This window comes from Schistocerca americana, chromosome 7 (assembly GCF_021461395.2).
Source record: "Schistocerca americana isolate TAMUIC-IGC-003095 chromosome 7, iqSchAmer2.1, whole genome shotgun sequence".
In the NCBI taxonomy this organism is placed as follows: Eukaryota; Metazoa; Arthropoda; class Insecta; order Orthoptera; family Acrididae; genus Schistocerca; species Schistocerca americana.
In genome coordinates this window covers 460,060,846-460,078,980 of record NC_060125.1, presented here as the reverse complement: position 1 = coordinate 460,078,980, position 18,135 = coordinate 460,060,846, and the positions used below count along the sequence as shown (strand labels likewise).

Below are 18,135 nucleotides of genomic sequence, written 5' to 3'. Positions count from 1 at the left end.
CGCAGCATATAGATATCGAGTCTAAGTAAAACTGACAGTTGTAGGTGGGTTGCAACCAGTTAGACGTGCCACAAAATGGTAATGTGACACAGGGGCGCCACTATTGATGATGTTGTTTGGTTTGTGGGACGCTCAACTGCGCGGTTATCAGCGCCCGTACAAATTGCAAATTCCCAACCTTTGCTCAGTCCAAACGCTCCACTTTCATGAATGATGATGAAATGATGAGAACAACACAAACACCCAGTTATCTCGTGGTAGGTGAAAATCCCTGACCGCGCCAGGAATCGAACCCGGGACCCCGTGCTCGGGGAGCGAGAACGTTACCACGAGACCACGAGCTGAGGACGGGCGCCCTATTGGCGCGTACTAGTGAGCACTAGGGCGACTCACTCACCGAGGACGTCGAGGCAGCCGAGCTGCTTCTTCATGACGCTGGTGTTGATCTGGCACATGTAGCAGCCGCGGTCCGTCTCCTTGACCTGGCGGATGTGCAGCCGCCACGTGCGCTCCCCGTCGTGCGAGACGGTGATGCGCGCGTTGTGCGTCACCACCTTGTCGTGCAGCGCCAGGACCGTCTGGTCCTCCGCCCTCAGCCACCCCACCTGCGGGCAAGCGAAGGGTGAGCGAACCGTGCTCACGCGTCTCACACCTGCCAATGCACAGCAAAAATGACTTTCAGTACAACCGACATACTCGTCTCGTGAGAATCGGCAACTGCAGGGTGTTACAAAAAGGTACGGCCAAACTTTCAGGATACATTCCTCACACACAAAGAAAGAAAATATGTTATGTGGACATGCGTCCGGAAACGCTTACTTCCCATGTTAGAGCTCATTTTATTACTTCTCTTCAAATCACATTAATCATGGAATGGAAACACACAGCAACAGAACGTACCAGCATGACTTCAAACACTTTGTTACAGGACATGTTCAAAATGTCCTCCGTTAGCGAGGATACATGTATCCACCCTCCGTCGCATGGAATCCCTGATGCGCTGATGCAGCCCTGGAGAATGGCGTATATCACAGCCGTCCACAATACGAGCGCGAAGAGTCTCTACATTTGGTACCGGGGTTGCGTAGACAAGAGCATTCAAATGCCCCCATAAATGAAAGTCAATAGGGTTGAGGTCAGGAGAGCGCGGAGGCCATGGAATTGGTCCGCCTCTACCAATCCATCGGTCACCTAATCTGTTGTTGAGAAGCGTACGAACACTTCGACTGAAATGTGCAGGAGCTCCATCGTGCATGAACCACATGTTGTGTCGTACGTGTCAAGGCACATGTTCTAGCAGCACAGGTAGAGTATCCCGTATGAAATCATGATAACGAGCTCCATTGAGTGTGGGTAGAAGAACATGGGGCCCAATCAAGATATCACCAACAATGCCTGCCCAAACGTTCACAGAAAATCCGTGTTGATGACGTGATTGCACAATGTTGATTGTGAAAATTTACAATTTGATCAAGCTGGAATGAAGCCTCATCCGTAAAGAGGACATTTGGACTGAAATGAAGATGGACACATTGTTGGATGAACCATTCGCAGAAGTGTACCCGTGGAGGCCAATCAGCTGCTGATAGTGCCTGCACACGCTGTACATGGTACGGAAACAACTGGTTCTCCCGTAGTACTCTCCATACTGGGACGTGGTCAACGTTAGCTTGTACATCAGCGACTTCTCTGACGCTGACGTTAGGGTTATCGTCAACTGCACGAAGAATTGCCTCGTCAATTGCAGGTATCCTCGTCGTTCTAGGTCTTCCCCAGTCGCGAATCATAGGCTGGAATATTCCGTGCTCCCTAAGACGCCGATCAATTGCTTCGAACGTCTTCCTGTCGGGACACCTTCGTTCTGGAAATCTGTCTCGATACAAACGTACCGCGCCACGGCTATTGCCCCGTGCTAATCCATTCATCAAATGGGCATCTGCCAACTCCGCATCTGTAAACATTGCACTGACTGCAAAACCACGTTCGTGATGAACACTAACGTGTTGATGCTACGTACTGATGTGCTTGATGCTAGTACTGTAGAGCAATGAGTCGCACGTCAACACAAGCACCGAAGTCAACATTACCTTCCTTCAATTGGGCCACCTGGCGGTGAATCGAGGAACAGTCGTCGAAGGTCCACGAAATTTCGGCGAACAATAGTTCCGCCATCATCAGAGGGTACTGATCGCGTGATGGATCTTCGGTGCGCTTTACAGGGTGTTTCACTAAATGTGTTTGCCTCTGTAAGTTACGAAGTAATAGGCGACGGAAATATTTATTGCGGTAGGTCACCATAAGAAACGTTACACTGTCTGCGGAGCTATGGACATAGTTTATTGTGTTGATATTCAAGGAGATACAGTAAAAAGATATATATTTTTTTAAAAATGGAACAATAGTTGTTTCTAACATGCACTGGAATCAGTAACACCAGTTGTGTATACATTAATTCAAATTACATCCCTATCACTTTTAGTTTGGGAGCAACAACCCTTCAAAGTTTCAGGGCCTGATGCCACACGATGTATATAATACATGGCTCTGTTGTGGGTGATGGGTGTTCTGGCGGTGGGAAGTTGATCTAAATCAGATGTTCAAATGTGTGTCCATGTTCCTGAATGCACAATGCAACGCGCCTTCGAAAGGATCTGCGGACGAGATGTAACATCGCCGGTATCGTGGAGCAACATGCGTCCTCGATGCGCCGTTTTCGATCATCTGGGGATGTGGGCTCAGTGACATAAACACGATCTTTTAGATATCCCCACAAAAATAAATCTAATTGTGTTAAATCGGGCGACCTTGCGGGCCATGAGTGAGGACCGTGGCGCCCCAACTACCTTCCTGCAAACCTGTTGTTTAGTTCTTCCAAGCAGCACACGCAGAATGGACTGTGTGACCATCGTGCTGCATCCATATATGGACTCTCGTGTGTAGACACATATGTTCAAGGAGTCCATCTAAACTGTCGACTATACACGCGCGATGCAACTCGCCTGTCAGTGTACCTGAGAAGTGGTGTGGACCGATGATTTCATCCCAAAGGATTCCACATCATACATTAATAGACCCCCCCATGAACCATGGACCTTGCCGTTGGTGGGGAGGCTTGCGTGCCTCAGCGATACAGATGGCCGTACCGTAGGTGCAACCACAACGGAGGGGTATCTGTTGAGAGGCCAGACAAACATGTGGTTCCTGAAGAGGGGCAGCAGCCTTTTCAGTAGTTGCAGGGGCAACAGTCTGGATGATTGACTGATCTGGCCTTGTAGCATTAACCAAAACGGCCTTGCTGTGCTGGTACTGCGAACGGCAGAAAGCAAGGGGAAACTACAGCCGTAATTTTTCCCGAAGACATGCAGCTATTGTATGATTAAATGATGATGGCGTCCTCTTGGGTATAATATTCCGGAGGTAAAATAGTCCCCCATTCGGATCTCCAGGCGGGGACTACTCAAGAGGACGTCGTTATCAGGAGAAAGAAAACTGGCGTTCTACGGATCGGAGCGTGGAATGTCAGATCCCTTAATCGGGCAGGTAAGTTAAAAAATTTTAAAAGGGAAGTGAATAGGTTAAAGTTAGATGTAGCGGGAATTAGTGAAGTTCGGTGGCAGGAGGAACAAGACATTTGGTCAGGTGATTACAGGGTTATAAGTACAAAATCAAATAGAGGTAATGCAGGAGCAAGTTTAATAATGAATAAAAAAATAGGAGTGCGGGTTAGCTACTACAAACAGCATAGTGAACGCATTATTGTGGCCAAGATAGACACAAAGCCCATGCCTACTACAGTAGAACCAGTTTATATGCCAACTAGCTCTGCAGATGATGAAGAAATTGATGAAATGTATGACGAGATAAAAGAAATTATTCAGGTAGTGAAGGGAGACGAAAATTTAATAGTCATGGGAGACTGGAATTCGTCAGTAGGGAAAGGGAGTGAAGGAAACATAGTAGGTGAATATGGATCGGGGGGAAGAAATGAAAGAGGAAGCCGCCTTGTAGAATTTTGCGCAGAGCATAACTTAATCATAGCTAACACTTGGTTCAAGAATCATAAAAGAAGGTTGTATACCTGGAAGAATCCTGGAGATACTAAAAGGTATCAGACAGATTATATAATGGTAAGACAGAGATTTAGGAACCAGGTTTTAAATTGTAAGACATTTCCAGGGGCAGATATGGATTCTGACCACAATCTCTTGGTTATGAACTGCAGATTGAAACTGAAAAAACTGCAAAAAGGGGGGAATTTAAGGAGATGGGACCTGGATAAACTGAAAGAACGAGAGGTTGTAGAGAGTTTCAGGGAGAGCATAAGGGAACAATTGACAGGAATGGGGGAAAGAAATACAGTAGAAGAAGAATGGGTAGCTCTGAGGGATGAAGTAGTGAAAGCAGCAGACGATCAAGTAGGTAAAAAGACGAGGGCTAATAGAAATCCTTGGGTAACAGAAGAAATATTGAATTTCATTGATGAAAGGAGAAAATATAAAAATGTAGTAAATGAAGCAGGCAAAAAGGAATACAAACGTCTCAAAAATGAGATCGACAGGAAGTGCAAAATGGCTAAGCAGGGATGGCTGGAGGGCAAATTTAAGGATCTAGAGGCTTGTCTCACTAGGGGTAAGATAGATACCGCCTACAGGAAAATTAAAGAGACCTTTGGAAAGAAGAGAACCACTTGTACGAATATCAAGAGCTCAGATGGCAACCCAGTTCTAAGCAAAGAAGGGAAGGCAGAAAGGTGGAAGGAGTATATAGAGGGTTTATACAAGGGCGATGTACTTGAGGACAATATTATGGAAATGGAAGAGGATGTAGATGAAGATGAAATTGGAGATACGATACTGAGTGAAGAGTTTGACAGAGCACTGAAAGACCTGAGTCGAAACAAGGCCCCGGGAGTAGACAAAATTCCATTAGAACTACTGACGGCCTTGGGAGAGCCAGTCCTGACAAAACTCTACCATCTGGTGAGCAAGATGTATGAGACAGGTGAAATACCCTCAGACTTGAAGAAGAATATAATAATTCCAATCCCAAAGAAAGCAGGTGTTGACAGATGTGAAAATTACCGAACTATCAGTTTAATAAGTCACAGCTGCAAAATACTAACGCGAATTCTTTACAGACGAATGGAAAAACTGGTAGAAGCGGACCTCGGGGAAGATCAGTTTGGATTCCGTAGAAATGTTGGAACACGTGAGGCAATACTGACCTTACGACTTATCTTAGAAGAAAGATTATGAAAAGGCAAACCTACGTTTCTAGCATTTGTAGACTTAGAGAAAGCTTTTGACAATGTTGACTGGAATACTCTCTTTCACATTCTAAAGGTGGCAGGGGTAAAATACAGGGAGCGAAAGGCTATTTACAATTTGTGCAGAAACCAGATGGCAGTTATAAGAGTCGAGGGGCATGAAAGGGAATCAGTGGTTGGGAAAGGAGTGAGACAGGGTTGTAGCCTCTCCCCGATGTTATTCAATCTGTATATTGAGCAAGCAGTAAAGGAAACGAAAGAAAAATTCGGAATAGGTATTAAAATTCATGGAGAAGAAGTAAAAACTTTGAGGTTCGCCGATGACATTGTAATTCTGTCAGAGACAGCAAAGGACTTGGAAGAGCAGTTGAACGGAATGGACAGTGTCTTGAAAGGAGGATATAAGATGAACATCAACAAAAGCAAAACGAGGATAATGGAATGTAGTCATATTAAATCGGGTGATGCTAAGGGAATTAGGTTAGGAAATGAGAAACTTAAAGTAGTAAAGGAGTTTTGCTATTTAGGGAGTAGTAGAGAGGATATAAAATGTAGACTGGCAATGGCAAGGAAATCGTTTCTGAAGAAGTGAAATTTGTTAACATCGAGTATAGATTAAAGTGTCGGGAAGTCGTTTCTGAAAGTATTTGTATGGAGTGTAGCCATGTATGGAAGTGAAACATGGACGATAACTAGTATGGACAAGAAGAGAATAGAAGCTTTTGAAATGTTGTGCTACATAAGAATGCTGAAGATAAGGTGTGTAGATCACGTAACTAATGAGGAGGTACAGAATAGGATTAGGGAGAAGATAAGTTTGTGGCACAACTTGACTAGAAGAAGGGATCGGTTGGTAGGACATGTTTTGAGGCATCAAGGGATCACAAATTTAGCATTGGAGGGCAGCGTGGAGGGTAAAAATCGTAGAGGGAGACCAAGAGATGAATACACTAAGCAGATTCAAAAGGATGTAGGTTGCAGTAGGTACTGGGAGATGAAGAAGCTTGCACAGGATAGAGTAGCATGGAGAGCTACATCAAACCAGTCTCAGGACTGAAGACCACAACAACAACAACAACAACATTAATAGACCACCTACGTTGACGGTAGACAGGTCGTATCCACCGAGGATTGTCTGAGGGCCAGTAGTGCACGTTATGGCGATTCACTGCACCATAATTTCTGAACGGTAACTCATCAGAGAACATAACACCTTGTAAAGACTCCAGCGTGAAATTACGCATGGCATATTCACAGAATGTAACTCTTGGACGGAAATCGTTCCCGTGCAGCTCCTGTGTCAGTGACAGGCGGTACGGCTGAAACCTGTGGCCGTGTACTATACGCTACACAGATGTGAGGCTGACACCAGCGACTGCAGCAACGGCTCGTAAGCTGATATGACGATCGTGGTGTACCGCAACTAAAACCAACACCTCCGTCTCCTCACTTCCTGCAGTTCTTCGTCTGTTACTGCAGCACATTAACAAGCTGCCTGTTTCCCGAAGTCGTTGTTCGACACGTAAGAACGTAATGTCTGCGGGAGCACTTCGCCCAGGGAATCTCACGGTGTACGCCATGCTTGCTTCAGTGGCATCGTGTCGGCACTCGCTGAGCATCAGCAACATGCCACCGTACTCGTTGTTAGTGTATGCCATCTTCATCCGATGTCAGTAACTGTAGTATATTGAGCCCCGTTTGTTTGGGTGGCTCGAACTGTCGCGTATACGGCCGTGTGCGGCGACAGTGGGCAGCCTAACAGCCCATCGAGGAAGCTTCTCGCTCCGTGACACCGTTGACCTTACAAATCGGCCGCACCTCATTTAGAAAACGCATTGCATTATGTGCAGCGTGTGTGGTATCTGCCCCTGACATTTTGAAGGGTTGTAGCTCCGAAACTAAAAACGATAAGAATGTGATATAAATTGATGTATACGCAGCTAAGTCCAGAGCATGATAAAAACCACTATTGTTCCTTTTAAAAAATTGAATCCTATACATATTTTGTGCGTCCAGACTTCTGGCCTCGCAGGGTGCACACCGTGTTAAGTTGTGGGGAGACGTGTGGTTGTTGGTGTGGATTGACTGAGGGGGAGGCCAAAGTTGTCTGCGGCCGCCGTCCGCGTCGCATGTCGCATGAGGGTGTTAACGATTTTCTTTAATTGAGCTAAGCACTGGCTCCCATGCATTGCTTAGTTTGAAGTCCGTATCCTTCTTTATTAAATTATCCGTCATACGTATTTCAATCGCTTCTTTAAAAATGCATTCCGACAATTTGTTCGTGTTGGCAAAGACTTCCGTTTGCTTGTGATTCATTACTGTCCACTCTCAATGCAGTGTTCTGCTATTGCCGACTTGCTGCGCTGCAGTAAGCTGGTGTGTACTTCGTCTTCTGTCTTCAATGGTATGGATTGTTTGACCAATATAGGTTTTCACACGTTCACACGGGACTTGGTACATACCCACAATGGTATTTGCGTCATGTATGGGGATAAAGCCAATCCACACAGGACGGCTAGATAATGATTTCTCGTTTTCAGGAGGATAGTTTGGACATTAACGGCTCTCCGTGTTCAGGAAGACTTTCGGAGTTCGATGAAGACCGTTTAAACACATTAATCCACAATGATCCACATCAGTGTACTCTAGAATGGCGGATGTGATGAACTGTCATCATTCTAACATCGTGCAACATTTGTATGCAATGGGGATGGCTATAAAATGTTGTGAACGCTGTAAAGCCAAAATTACAAAAGTCAGCGAGGGGCCACGAGTGTGTGTCTGCTTGCTCCTCGTCTATTCGCCGCTATATGACACCGAGCATTCCTATCCTGTAACATTAGTAGTGACGAGTAATGCTGTGTTTCTGGTACAAAAGAATAATAGAAGGAATGGTTGAGTCCAAACAAAGCAGAAATTCCCCGTCGAAAGACCAGCGCACAGCCTCGAGAGGTAGCGTTACGTATCTGGTGGCGCAGCGACGTTGCGGTTTACTCCGAATTGTTTCACAGAAGTGTAAACACCTCTGGTGGCATTTATTGTCCCAACTGAGACGTCTTGCAGACGCAGCCTATAAACATTTCGAGGGACGGCGTGAAGCTATGGTACTCCACGATAACGCCCGCCCGCATTCTGCTCGACTGACAAAAAAACTCTAAGCAGGAAGTGAGTTGGGAAGTTGCTGCGCGTCTGCCTCATGTAGCCGGTCTTGCGCCCTCAGACCTCACCTTAAACACCACTGCTGGCGTTTGTTGTCACAACGGAGACGTCTTGTAGACGGAGTCTATGAACAACGTCCAGGAAATCTGCTCAATGATGATGCTCCAAAATAACACCCGCCCGCTTTCTGCTAGACTGCTAGATTGGAAAGAGTTGGGTAGGGTAGGCACTCCGCACCTTCCTTATCCACATGATCTGGTGCCCTCATTTCCGCAGCTTTTACTCTTTGTATCGAACAACTTTCAAGGAACTTTCTTTCTGGATCAAACAGCTCCCAAAAATGGCTCAACGACTTCTACGTCTCAAAACACGTGGTTTCTACACTCGCGGAATCGAAAAGTTACCCGAGTGTTAGCAGACAGTTGTAAATAGTAAAGGAGAATATTATGTATGGCTAAAACTTACGTGTATCCTTAAACGTATGGAAAAACGCTGTCAAGTTATCTACCAATTGAATATTTATATCCCCCAGATCGTTGAAGATGCGGAATTTTGGGTATTACTGCCTGTACGAGAGTTTCTTGCAGCATTTTGTTCTAGGAAAAATTTAATTGTGAGTTAATCAAAGAATAAACTAGGTCACATTCATTTCCATGGATACTGATGGGAACACGTCCAATAGCTTCTCCGTGAAATTATAGTACTGAAAGTAAATACACATTTTAAACAGACACTACAGATGAAGTTCAGTAAAGTTTTCATTCATTATATAGTACGTTTTGTCTGCATTTAATTTTTATCATTTTCTTATTAAATGTACCATGCAAAACAATGAAGTATTTATCTATGTGATGCAGTTAATAACCGTTAGATGAAATTTCATACGTTAGAATATTCTGTGGCGGACTGCCTTATTATTTTGGAGCCTGAAGGGATATAACATCTATGTATATCATACTACATCTGAACCTCCACATTGCCCGAGGAGATGGCTGTAAGTTTTATTCACGTTGTATGGGCACTAACTGCGTCGTGTACAGTACTTGTCTGATCTTCCCTTAGTAGCGCACATATTGAACATGGTTACAAGTGTTGATGGACTTGATCACGTAATGGAGGAAGGTCGCTTCCTTTCATTGGCGCAACGTAAATTTGTTGAATTTTAAAGCTGAGTGGACACCGTTACGTAAGTCTGTAGTATCCCTCCGCTCAGAGATCTACCAAATACAGTGGAATCTATGCAGCGTGTGCGATTTGGAAAAACCATACAATAGTGATTACTATAAAAGCATACTCAGTACTGTTAATCTACGTACTTGGTTAGAAAACGCCAAAGCCATAATCTCGGCGAAGAACAGCGCTATAGTTATATGCGATTAGTGACCCCGGTCCGAAATGTCTTTCAGCAGTTATCTCGTGGATCATTGGCAAAATGTCAGCCCGCATCTCGTGGTCGTGCGGTAGCGCTCTCGCTTCCCACGCCCGGGTTCCCGGGTTCGATTCCCGGCGGGGTCAGGGATTTTCTCTGCCTCGTGATGGCTGGGTGTTGTGTGCTGTCCTTAGGTTAGTTAGGTTTAAGTAGTTCTAAGTTCTAGGGGACTTATGACCACAGCAGTTGAGTCCCATAGTGCTCAGAGCCATTTGAACCATTTGAACCAGCAAAATGTCAGCGTAAAGATCCAAAGGTCTGAACTTCGAATTCTGGTCAGTCCTAGGATTTTCATTTGCCAGTTTTCACTTCGTTCACCTCTGCCAATATTTGTTCATGTGAAAAATTCCGAGTTGTATGGTATTTTGGGATACACGTTAAACAGTAGATCCTTCCGTATTCCGGCAGAATAAGTTAATTCAAAGATCAGAAGAAGGCGTTGTGCATACAACTACAAATGGAATATGCATACTAAAGCAGTGTAGTGTTCTAGCCAATCTTCAGGGTGAAGGTGGCTTACACTTTTTACAGCTTACAATCACCCGAGGCTGATATTTAGTAATGGTTGCTAAAAGAAAAAATTATTCCTAATGGAACACAGGATAACACAAATTGCTCTTACGATGCAGGAGGTACTAATCTTGTCTTCTTTGTGTCCCCAAAGTTGCCCATATAAAACATTAAATCATAAAGGTGCCAATCAGTTCGTGAGGAAATTATTGTTTTTGACGGAAATACAAGGAAATACAGTGTGAATGAGGAGGTAAAGGTACATTCATTGAGGGGTGATAATATTAATGATCCGGAACAAAAACTTGATATGAACATATATCCTGTTCCGAATGATTTCCGAGACGGAACACATCACTTAACATCAGTTTTGTGCGTTTTTCTTAAATAACCTTAAAACCGTACACTCTAGCAAAAACATGTCGTAGTACAAAATCATACTACGTTAAATTACCTTTTGCGTGAAGAGAGCTTGAGAATAATGGAAATCTCCCAACCTCCTCTACACTTCTGTGGTACGCCTTAAACAATGACAGTGTTTGACCAATACAGAAAATAGTTAACGATAAACGTTAAATATGATCTATCTCTGAAATCATGCGGAATAGGGCCTATGTCCATATGATGTTTTTTGTTGAAAATCACCGATAGTATCACCCCTGAAAGCATGTACCTTTCATCCTGACTCAACCTTTATATAATCAGTTACGTAACATGGAAATTAGGAAATGACAAACCATATTCTGTGTCGTGGATATTACAAGCAATGAACTACATAATTTAAATGAATTCTATGATAAAATTACGTCTTACGTGGAGTATTATACTAGAACCATGTATATATATATATATATATATATATATATATATATATATATATATATATATATATATGCGAGTGTGAGGGATTGAGAAGTATTAATAATAACAGATTAGAACAATTTATTTGGGTTTACGGGGTGAGTTAGCAGCGACAAATAATAGTAATACACCCCTCGTTAAACGTCTGTTGAGTTCTATGGAAAGTGCTAATGTTGCAGAACTGTTGGAGAAAATTTGGATGGTACCAATTTCTTACCTGCCGGTATCAGTGGAGCTAAGTAGAGTAACAGTGCTAAGGATAATAGTACGACCTACATGGAACTCGGTTGTTGGAGCTACATTGAGATGTTTTGTGAAAACAACGGTGAAATTAAAGCGTTGTTCCTGCTGACTTGTCGATAATCTTCCAGCCAACTCGTCCAGTCATTTTGATCAAGTAAACTGATCAAAAATAAAGTTGAAACATCGTTCTCACTCACTAAATCATGTTCTCTGTATTATTGGGAACGTGTTTCAAGTTCCCTTCTGAGCACAGCCACGAACAGTCACCTGTACAGTAGGAGACGGAAGTAAACGTACATTCTCGATACACACTGACCAGGCACAATACTGTAACCACCTGTCAAGAGCAAGAATAACCGCCTTTCACAGCGTGGACGTGCAGGGAATCAGTACTGGAAGGTACCGATTACGGCGTGGAACCTTGCTGACTCCACTGCCGTGACCAGCTGCGCTAGCTTTCTCGGTTGAGGATCCTTAGCGCAACAACTCGATCGAGCTGGTCCCAAAGACTCTCGACTGAGTTTAAATCGCGAAGTTTGGTTTCCAGGGGAGTGTGGTAAATTCATCATGATGCTCTTCGGACCACCCACATACACTGTGAGAAGTGTGAAAATTCCTTTGCCCTGGTGGTAGATACCAGCATGGTGAAGAAAAAACAAACTGCATGTATAAATGCACATGGTTACGACGGATAGGTGGATACTTGTGTTAATCGACTGTGGCGTCGATCACGACGAGATCACCCAGGGATGCCAAGAAAACGTTCCCCAGATCGTAACGCCCCATCCTCCGGCCTGGACGCTTCCGATTGTTGCAGGACCGACCACGAGCACAATATGTGATTCATCTGAAAAGGCCACCTGTTGCCACTCAGTGGACGTCCAGTTACACAGTACTGGCGCGCAAATTGTAGCCTTCGTCGCTGTTAACAGTACTCAGCACTGACACATGAACCAGGAGTCTGCTGCGAAGGCCCATACGTACCAACGTTCGCTCTATTTTATCGTGTTACTGGTTGTTCGTTAAGAAAATGCAGACTAGAACCAGGTGGGGAAACAGTGCTCGGTGATGGGCCAATTGAAGCACCTATCTGTGGCATACGGAGAAAACTTATTCGGATCTTCGGCTCTTTTACTTGGTTGCCGTCCTCGTGATGCGAAAGGCGGGCCCTGGGGTAACATGAGAGTTCGCCGTGATATCCTTGTACAATTTATTTCAATGTTTTAATATGAAAAATTATGGTTCTATCGTGTAACACATTATGCAAAAAATATTTTAACGTTTTTAAGGTATATTCACTTCAGAGAGAATCGTTTTTCCTGTCCGCCATTGTTGCCTTTAGAATCAGGCAGCTACAATGCAGAGTCTGGATGAAAGAGACGTAACTCGTAAGAAGTAGAAATTCTGAGTTGAGGACGCAAATTGAAAATGCTAGTTCATTGAGCTTGAAAGATAGGAATCCGCATTGTAATTGCGCTTTGCCACACAGTAACTATGTGCGGAAACAGTCAACGTAGTACATATCGCTATATCCCAATTAACATAGAATTTCCCTATATGGGTCCCTCTAGCACATGATATCGTACCACATGTCCTGTAACAATGTCCATCTTTCTTTCAACAGTTTCCACGTATTTCTTTCCTCGTCGATTCTGGAGAGAGCCTCCACATCTCTTAACGGTCCACCTGGTTTACACCATCTTTCTAAAGCAACGCATCTCAAACGCTTCTATTCTCTTCCGTTCCGCTTTTCCCTCAGTCCATGTTCCACTACCATACGAGGTGCATTCAAGTTCTACGGCCTCCGATTTTTTTCTCCGGACTGGAAAGAGATACAAACATGCGCATTGTTTTAAAATGAGGCAGCGTTCATTGTCAATACATCCCAGAGATGGCAGCACCGTACGGCAGATGGAATTTTACCGCCAGCGGCGAGAATGAGAACTCTGTTAAGTACTTAAAATGGCGACGTTTTCCTTACTTGAACAGCGTGCAATCATTCGTTTTCTGAATTTGCGTGGTGTGAAAACAATTGAAATTCATCGACAGTTGAAGGAGACATGTGGTGATGGAGTTATGGATGCGGCGAAAGTGCGTTCGTGGGTGCGACAGTTTAATGAAGGCAGAACATCGTGTGACAACAAACCGAAACAACCTCGGGCTCGCACAAGCCTGTCTGACGACATGATCGAGAAAGTGGAGAGAATTGTTTTGGGGGATCGCCGAATGACTGTTGAACAGATTGCCTCCAGAGTTGGCATTTCTGTGGGTTCTGTGCACACAATCCTGCATGACGACCTGAAAATGCGAAAAGTGTCATCCAGGTGGGTGCCACGAATGCTGACGGACGACCACATGGCTGCCTGTGTGGCATGTTGCCAAGCAATGTTGGCGCGCAACGACAGCATGAATGGGACTTTCTTTTCGTCGGTTGTGGCATTGAATGAGACGTGGATGCCATTTTTCAATCCAGAAACAAAGCGCCAGTCAGCTCGATGGAAGCACACAGATTCACCGTCACCAAAAAAATTTCGGGTAACCGCCAGTGCTGAAAAAATGATGGTGTCCATGCTCTGGGACAGCGAGGGCGTAATCCTTACCCATTGCATTCCAAAGGGCACTACGGTAACAGGTGCATCCTACGAAAATGTTTTGAAGAACAAATTCCTTCCTGCACTGCAACAAAAACGTCTGGGAAGCGCTGCGCGTGTGCTGTTTCACCAAGACAACGCACCCGCACATCGAGCTAACGTTACGTAACAGTTTCTTCGTGATAACAACTTCAAAGTGATTCCTCATGCTCCCTACTCACCTGACCTGGCTCCTAGTGACTTTTGGCTTTTTCCAACAATGAAAGACACTCTCCGTGGCGGCGCATTCACCAGCTGTGCTGCTATTGCCTCAGCGATTTTCCAGTGATCAAAACAGACCCTAAAGAAGCCTTCGCCGCTGCCATGGAATCATGGCGTCAGCGTTTTGAAAAATGTGTACGTCTGCAAGGCGATTACGTCGAGAAGTAACGCCAGTTTCATCGATTTCGGGTGAGTAGTTAATTAGAAAAAAAAATCGGATGCTTTAGAACTTGAATGCACCTCGTACAGTGCTAAATCCTCAGAGATTTCTTCCTCAAATTAAGACCTATGTTTGATACTAGTAGACTTCTCTTGGCCAGGAATCACTCTTTGCCTGTGCTAGTCGGCTTTTTGCGTCCTCTTTGCTCCGTCGATCGTGGGTTATCTTACTGCCTAGATAGCCGAGTTCCTTTACTTCGTCTACTTCGTGATCCCTAATTCTGACGTGAAATTTCACAATGTTCTTATTTCTGCTACTTCTCATTACTTTCGTTTGTCTTTGATTTATTCTCAATCCGTATTCTGTACACTTTACACTGTTCATTGCATTCAACAGATTCTGTCAAAAAAAAAAAAAAAAAAATAAGCGTGTGGCATTGTTGGCCGGGAGGCCCCATCCGGTGAAGTGCGGCCGCCGAGATCAAGTCTTATTTTAGTCGGCGCCACATTGGGCGACTTGCGGGCCGGTGATAAGGATAACACACCCCCCAGTTAACGAACGGAGAAAATCTCCAATCCGGCCGGATATCGAACCCGGGCCGCTGCATGGGAGGCAAGCACATAACCACTCAGCTAAGCAGGCGGACAACAGATCCTGTAATTTTTCTTCACTTTCACTGAAGATAGAATGCCATCAGCGAATTTTATCATTGACATCTTTTCACCTTGAATTGAAATTCCACTCTTGAAGCTTTTTTTATTACCGTCATTGCTTTATTCGATGTATACACTGAACAACACGTGGAGTCGTGTCTTATACCCTTTTGATCCAAGCATTTCGTTCTTAGTCTTCCAGTACTATCGTTCCCTCTCGGTTCTTGTACATATTATATGTAACATCATCCCCTATAATATACTCTTACTTCTCTCAGAGGAAAGTACGACTTTTATAGGTTGACAAATCCAGTGATCGCGTCGCGAATTTTTTTCAGTCATGCTTCCATTATCAATCGTAACGCCAAAATTGCGACTGTAGTGTCTAAACAATCCCTAACGCCAAATGATCGTCATTTAACATATCCTCAATTTTCTTTTTCATTTTTTTCTATATTATTCTTTTCCGCATCTTGGGTGCATGAGCTGCTAAGCTGATTGTGCGATAGTTTTCGTACTTATCTGTTCTTGCCATGATATTTTTTCTGAAAGTCTGGTGGTGTGTCGCCAGTCTCATAGGTTCTACAGATGCTCTTCAATAGTCGTTTGGTTGCCATTTCCGCCGAAGTCCTGATGGAATGTTACCAACCCCCTGCCGTATTTGATCTCAAATCTTCCACAATTCGTTTAACTTCGGACTCTATTAGTTTATACCCTCTGTCTCTCATATCGACTCCAAACATTCTGGCAGACAAGTTCTCCCTCTCATAGGCAGAGTTAATGTTATGACCCGGCTGTTAATTTAAGTAAATGTTGTTTTTCCTTTTCATTATACCTAATTCTTTCAACGATTATTCCTTTTTAGATTTCTTCACATATTTCCTGGAGCCATTTTGTCTTGGCTTTCCTGCACTTCTTATTTATTTCGGTATTAAGTGATTTATATTAATTTATCCCTGTCTCTCTCTGAGGATTTTTGTACTTCCTTCTTTCGCCAAACAGTTGAAGTATTTCTTCGGTTACTCAAGGTTTCTTCACAGTTGTCTATCTTCTACCAATGTCCGTCTGTGTAACATCTGCGTTTGCCGTGTTTGGAGATGTACACTGCTCTTCAGTTAAACTGCCTCCTGTGATATTCCTTATCCCATTATTCCCATCCTTAACGAACTTCGAATGTGTTTCATCATTCATCAGTATTTAACCATCTCACTTCCTCCCGCACTGATTCTTGCGGACTATTGTGTGAAAATTTAGTCACCTCTTCGTAGTTACAAAATTGTTATCTGACTCTACATCGGTTTCTTGGTACACATTGCAATCCAATGTCTGATTTTGGAATCTCTGCTTGGCCATGATGTAATCCAGTAGAATCTTCCCCTGTCTCCAGTCATTTCCTATTATATCTTCTCCTCTAGTGCTTGATGAGTAGAGTATTAACTATTAAGCTCTTACCATCTAATATTTATTCCAGAGCTCAGTTTAATCTTTCTTCTCTCTCATTCCTACTGCCAAGCCTATAAACTGCTGTCACCCTTTCTCTCCTTTTTTCACCAAAAGCGCGTTTCAATCATTATTAGATTTTCATCTCCCTTTACACAATGAACTGCCCATTCAGCATACTATATGCAGACTGCTTAATGTTTGTTTCTCATACAACTTGAAACGCCATAGACAGTAAGCGCTCCTGGAAATCTGACGGTGGACAAATTCTGAAACGCGTCATGAGAGAAATAATTTCATTCCTTGTCTGACGTTTGACATTTACCATTGCGAACCAGCCAGCGTGACTGCAGAACTACTGTTTGCTTTAATTCAAGGCTTACCTCAGATAATAAATGACGAAAGTAATACTTTTTTCGTGTGATATAACAATAAATTAACGATTTTCGGATGTTTTTCCTTTACTTGTTCTATGAAACCTTGCTTCCTGCCAAATTTCATGATTTTAGGTCAACGGGATGTACTGTACATGTTTTGATAAGTTACTTTGCGAGTATCAAAATATGTGACAGAAACGACCGCTACGTTTAGTACACCGAGACTTCAGTATGTGACCGAAATTTCAACTTGGTGCATTGCCGCAGCCTGAGAAAGTGGGGTTTTAACAGTCGGACAGACAGACGGACATACAATAAGGTGATTTTATAAGGGATCCGTTTTTACTGAATGAGGTACGATACCCTACAAATGAATTACCGATGCCGGCTGGAATAGCCGAGCAGTTCTAGTCGCTACAGTCTGGAACCGCGCGACCGCTACGGTCGCAGGTTCGAATCCTGCCTCGGTCATAGATGTGTGTGATGTCCTTAGGTTAGTTAGGTTTAAGTAGTTCTAGGTTCTAGGGGACTGATGACCTGAGAAGTTAAGTCCCATAGTGCTCAGAGCCATTTGAACCATTTTTGAATTACCGATAATCAAACAAATAGCTGTAGTGAACGGATTAAATACAAACATTACACAATATTATTAAGACAAAAATATAGGAGACACCTTGTATACAAAAATAAACAGCGCGTCATCAACTTAAAAACAGAAACACGTAGAACGTAGACACACGGTACACAAATATACAGAACACACACAAAGGCACACATGAACAAGAAACACCCATACTAACAAGCTAAATATACACTCTCACTTACAACAATGAAGCATCCCACAGAATAGGAAACGAACTAAAAAAAGAAAGCCAAAAAATAGCCTGTAGAACAGCTAACGGAAGGCAACTAATACAAATCCAAACAAACAGAACACGTGTGGTATTTACTAACTGATAAGGCACTGCAGCAAATCAATTTATGCAGGACAGACAAGGAGAAATTTTAATAGCAGATACACAGAACGCAGGAGAGCACTAAAAAGTAACAGCTGTCATTCCACATTTTCTGAGCACCTTATGGACTTGAAACACAGTCCAACAGACGTCAACACAGACGCGAAAATTCTCATATGCAACAACAGCTCACCATAAAAAGTAATAATTTAAGAAAACTATCAGTTAC

At 43.5% G+C, this 18,135-nt stretch overlaps 1 protein-coding gene across 1 annotated transcript in view; it reads right to left on the bottom strand.

The window, feature by feature from the left end:
* Positions 1 to 389: 389 nt before the first annotated feature.
* Positions 390 to 18,135, bottom strand: part of LOC124623009 — a 164,271-nt gene continuing 146,525 nt past the window's right edge. Inside the window, exon 3 of the mRNA XM_047148800.1 lies at positions 390 to 605. Coding sequence (XP_047004756.1) covers positions 390 to 605 — 216 coding nt within the window. The remainder of the gene's footprint in view (positions 606 to 18,135) is intronic.